Below are 5539 nucleotides of genomic sequence, written 5' to 3'. Positions count from 1 at the left end.
AAAAAAAAAAATTAAGGGTCCATGTGACATAGACCCTTACTGAACTAGAAAGATTTCAGAGCCTGTCAGCCCACCACAGAGCTCTCCAACCCGGGCTAGGATCTGCCCACAGGAATGTGCACAATTCTAGGGGAAGCCAAGCTGGTTGCCTCAGCCACTGACCCTCTCCTGGGGAGGTTAGCTTGGATTCCCAGAGAGTGGGGACCCTGCAGCTACCATCCCTGTTCTGCAAAATATTAGCCTTCTCTGTGTACTCTTAGCCCCATGAACTCTCAGCTTTTAGGGGAAGAGAAGCAGTTCCTCTTTAGAGTAGGAGAGGACTCTCATACCCACCCCCCCACCCCCAGGCCTGCAGGGCAGAGAGAGATGATGAAATTAGCTTAGATGAATTTCTTGTAGTTACAGATAAGACCTGGAGGACAGGCAGTATTCACTTACCAAAGGCTTATTAAGCATGTGCGGGTGGGTCATCTGTGTAGGTGCGTAGATGGCCTCTTCTTCCCGCTCTTCCTCTGTGGATACCAGAACGTTCCTAGGAATGTTGTAGTTCCCACCTCGTCCACATGGCGGTGCGCTGGTTACACAGCACTGCTCCTGGGACTGAAGCCCAAACTCAGGAGACTGACGCCTGGTTTGTCCTCTTGCGATGAATGTCTGGCTTTTCCTAAATTCTGACTGCCCCCACCTCTGCTGCGACAGGTCGGCGTGGTGATGACATTTCTGGTGCTGCTTATTTTCTCCTACAATGTCGTCTTCCTGTTCGTGGGGACAGCAAGTCTGGGCCTGTTCCTCAGTAGCACCTTCCCCAGCATGCTGGCCTACACGGAGGACACCCTCCAGTACAGAGGTGAGTGTCCAGGGGCAGGGAGGAAAGAGGCATGCTCTAGTGGGGCACCACTTCCCCACACTGTGCCCCATCTTTCTGTGGTATTCTAGGCTAGCACCACCTCCCAGTGAGATCACTACCCTACCTCCTCAGAGAAGTGAATGCTCCCCTCCTGACTTGGGTGGGAACGGAGTCACAAGCAGGGGTGGTTCTCACCCACTGGGTTCCTTCCACTCACTATTATACTTGTACTGATAAGATTTCAGCCCACAGAGATGCAGTTAAGCTTCTTTTCCATTTGCATTTCCCCCCAGCAGTGTCTGCTGACCTGCAACTGACGTTTTGTGTAACATGCGTGTGCTCAAAATGCCAAATTCAAAGAAAGGTAAAGCTGCATGGGAAAAGCTGTAACAAGGCTCAGCGCCTGTGGCTCAAGTGGCTAAGGCGCTAGCCACATACACCTAAGGTGGCGGGTTCGAATCCAGCCCTCCAAACAACAATGAAGGCTGCAACCAAAAAATAACCGGGCGTTGTGGCGGGCGCCTGTGGTCCCAGCTACTTGGGAGGCTGAGGCAGGAGACTCGCTTGAGCCCAGGAGTTGGAGGTTGCTGTGAGCTGTGATGATGCCATGGCACTCTACCCAGGGGGACAGCTTGAGGCTCTGCCTCAAAAAAAAAAAAAAAGGAAGAAAGAAAGAAAAGCTGTAACAAAGGAGAGGCATTTTGTAATTTAATTATCCGTAATAGTCTCTCCCTGCCCTGTTGTGGATGTTGTCAAAGTATAGGGGTCTGTTTGACGTTGTAATACAGCTGCTTTGATGTCAGAAACCTCTGATTCTCTCAACCAATCTCCCTCTTCTTTCCCTGCTCCCCCAAGTGCATATAGCAAAAAAAAAAATTTTTTTTAATGAGTTAATTAAAAATAATTATGTTTTGAATATTCAACGTTACCTTTGGGAGTAACTAGAGACCCCCTCCCTAGAGGCTGGAAAACCAGCATGAAGATGAGCAATTTCTTTAGAGAAGAGTGGGGGAAAATGTGGTACAGGTAGAGTCAGAGAAATTGGACCTGGGCCCTGCTCAGTTATTCGCAGTCATGGGGGACGTGGATAGTCTGGATCCTTGAAATTAAAGGATGAGACCCAAATAATTTGGGCACATAACGTCATCAGTTGTAAAGAATAGAATATTTTCTATGATTACACCTACACATTTTTTTGTTTGTTTTCAAAATGGAAAATCTTTTTGTTATAAAAGTAGTATATGCTCCCTGAAAAATCTTCAAACAATAGAAGATATTTTAGAACAGTCAGTGAAAGTAGCCAAAAATAACCCTCGTAGCGGTTTGTTTCCTCCCAGATCCCTTCTGAGCATATGAGATCATACTATAAGCTGTTTAAATGTTTATAATTTAGAAGAAAAATAATTCATGTGATAGAATGAATCAGCCAGGCTGGGCACAGTGGCTCATGCTTGTAATCCCAGCACCCTGGGAGGCCCAGGCAGGAGGTTAGCTTAAGGTCAGGAATTTGAGACCAGCCTGAGCAAGAGCGAGACCCTTGTCTCTATCAAAAATAAGAACATTAGCCAGGAACGGAGGGTGGTGTACCTGTAGTCCCAGCGACTTGGGAGGCTGAGGTATGAGGATTGCTGGCACCCAGGAGTTTGAGGTTGCTGTGAGCAGAGTGAAACCAAAACCAACAGCAATAACAAAAAGAATGAACCAATGAATCAAATAGATTTGAGTTGCTTTGGCTTCTGACTCCTCTGAGTTGGGAGTACTACACATGGTCCAAGTCAGGGTAGGCCTGGTATAAGTTCAGTTGAATCATGACTGGCCCTGATAAAAACTTGAGGGCAGAAGTCACATCATCCATTCAGTCATCATCCAGCCCATCATTTTGCTACTTAGGACTCTGTGCTGGGTCCCACGGGACACACTCAAGGAAACACAACCTCTCCCCACCAAGCTCATCCTAGAGACAGCAACAGCTGTTCAACCAACTCCCAGGGGTGAGGGCTCAAGCATGCTCTGACTCCTTCCTTCTTCAGACATCAATGTCTAAGACTCCAGGGAATAAATGAAGTAGTGAAGTAATGTTGCTATCACATGTCACACAGTGTATCCCACAGAGTTTTTAAGTGCTCAACAAATATTAGAGTTTAATAATGGGAAGTTAGGCTGGGCACGGTGGCTCACGCCTATAATCCTAGCACTCTGGGAGGCCAAGGTGGGTGGATTGCCCTGAGCTCACAGGTTTGAGGCCAGCTTGGGCAAGAGTGAGACCCTGTCTCTAAAAATAACTGTGCCTTGTGCTAGGTACCTGTAGTCCCAGCTACTTAGGAGGCTGAGACAAGAGAATCACTTGAGCCCAAGAGTTTGAGGTTGCTGTGAGCTACGATACCACAGCACTCTACCAAGGGCGACAAAGTGAGACTCTGTCTCAAGAAAAAAAAATGGTAAGTTATATTGATTAATTCTGCCTACAAAGAGTTATTCAAATCCATCCTCTTCATTTCTCATTGTCCCTGCCTAAGTTCAGGCCTTTGTCTTTGTTGACCTGCTGGGTAAACGGTGCTCAGCTTTTCCTAGTCTCTGGTCACCTCCATCCCTGAAGATAGATCTGGGCTGGTCTCCCTGTCTCCACTCCGCCCAGTAGCAAAATGCTAAGATCACTAGGAGCACTGGTAACAAAACTCAGGGACTAGGCCTCACCTCCCAGTCTGATGCAATTGGTCCAGAGCTCCTAGGGGATTCAGACAGGTAGCCAGGGACGTGGCCCACTTACTAGCCACTCCCCATGCTGCTGCTAAGGGCCTCCTTTAAAATATAGGACTGATGCGACCTTTAGACCTTCCTATGGAGCGCCTTTCTCCTCAGCTTATGTTCTCCCTGCTTCCCCTTCAAGCCTGAATTCTAGCCCTGAATTACTTGCTATTCTCTGATGGCACAAAAACTGTCCTAGGCCAGGCCCCAGTGGCTTACACCTGTAATATTAGCACTCTGGGAGGCTGAGGTGGGCGGATTGCCTGAGCTCAGGAGTTCAAGACCTAAGCTAGAGTGAGACCCCCTTCTCTAAAAAGAGCCAGGGGTTGTGGCACGCGCCTGTAGTCCCAGATACTCAGGAGGCTGAGGCAAGAGGATCACTTGACCTCAAGAGTTTGAGGTTGCTGTGAGCTATGATGCCATAGCACTCTACTGAGGGCAACAAAGGGCAAACAAACAAACCCCAAACTGTCCCTACTTTGGCACATGAGCACCCTCTGCCTGTAATGTCCTCTATACTGTGTCTCACCCCTTTAGCTGCCTGCTTGTCATTCCAGACCCAACTCAAGGCCCACCCCACCCACCAGGAAACCTCTCTGGTTCCCACTGGAAAGGCGTGCCCCTCTGTGCCCTTGACATTGCACCTGTCTCTCATGCTTCACCCATCTAAAGGCTTTTGTACCTATTATCCACTCCCTCTCCTAGACAACACACTTCCAGCAAGGGAGAAGGGAAAGAACAAGGGAGGTTATCAGCACACCTAAGTGCCAGGCGGGTGGACTGCCCTGGGCTCACAGGTTTTACTGGGTTTGTGACCTTGACAATTCCATTTCCTTCCCTTCTCTGAGCCTCAGTTTTGTTATCCGCAAAAGGAAGATGGAAAAGCCTACTTTTTAGGATCATTTTGTGCTTTAGAGAAGATGTAAAGCTCCTGGTGTAGCCTCAAAGCTGGCTTACAGGTGCTCAGACTGTTAACTCACCTGAGTATCCTCAGTGTTCATCGCAGTACCCAGTGCACAGAAGACCCTCCTGAGTGGAACAAATGGTTGGGTGCCACTGGAATTCAGAGAAGGGAGTGGCCAGTGTTGAGTTTAGAGATAGCTTCATGGAGGAGATGAGGTGTGAGCTGGCCCAGGATCGGGAAAGGCATTCCTGGGAGAGGTGGGGCCGTGAACAGAATGAGAGCACAAGCACAGAGACAGGTCTGAACACAAGTGAGACTAACAGAGCTTGAAGAAACACGAAGCCCAGAGTGATGATCATTGTACTCAAAAGTCAGTGTCTATCGTGTGTTAGCCACTGTGCTACAAGCTGGTAGATGCTATCGAGCTAAAGGACAAGGCATGGCTGTCCTCCCTGGGCCTTGGCCTAGTAGGGAAAGCCAGCCAGTCAGCAGACAGTGGGGTGAGAGAGCAGGTGCAGGGGCTGTTGCAGCAAGAGGAGCAGCTCATCCAGGCATAAGGACAGGGAGGGACGCTGCTATGGGAATCTCAACTAGGAGCTATAAGATGAATGGGAATTTTCCAGAAAAGAAGAGGAATAGGGATGTTCAGGACTGAGGGAAGGCATGTGTCAGAGCTGGAGATGAGGATGAGTGTGTAGGTCGAGAGTTTATTCTGGCTGGAGGGCTAGCTGTGAGCAGGCAGCATGGGAGATGAGCCTGAGTTATGACAGAGACAGATTCTAAAGGGCCCTGCAGACCACATGAAGGCACTTGGACGTTATTTCTGAAGGTGGTGTCAAAGCGCTTAAGCAGAGAGCCAGGCTGGTCTTGAGTGCTACTGTGTGCCAGCACTGTGCTGACACCTGGCATTTGCTGCATGAGAGTCAGCCACACAGCAATCCTGTGGAGAGGTGTCATGATGCCCATTTTACAGAGAGGGAAACCAAGGCCTGGTGAAGTTAGAGAACTTCTAAGGTCATATGGCTAGTAGGTGACATAGCTGG

At 48.8% G+C, this 5539-nt stretch overlaps 1 protein-coding gene across 2 annotated transcripts in view; it reads left to right on the top strand.

The window, feature by feature from the left end:
- The window catches only part of MFSD4A (major facilitator superfamily domain containing 4A), a 33930-nt gene that overhangs the window by 23929 nt on the left and 4462 nt on the right, over positions 1 to 5539 (top strand). For both annotated transcript variants that reach the window (XM_003792228.3, XM_003792226.3), the window contains one exon: positions 700 to 847. In XM_003792228.3, coding sequence (XP_003792276.1) covers positions 700 to 847 — 148 coding nt within the window. The remainder of the gene's footprint in view (positions 1 to 699; positions 848 to 5539) is intronic.

The sequence above is a fragment of the Otolemur garnettii genome, unplaced genomic scaffold (genome assembly GCF_000181295.1).
Source record: "Otolemur garnettii isolate 467f Iridium unplaced genomic scaffold, OtoGar3 scaffold00055, whole genome shotgun sequence".
NCBI lineage: Eukaryota > Metazoa > Chordata > Mammalia > Primates > Galagidae > Otolemur > Otolemur garnettii.
The sequence above is the reverse complement of the archived record's forward strand: the minus strand, read 5'-3'. Positions and strand labels throughout refer to the sequence as shown.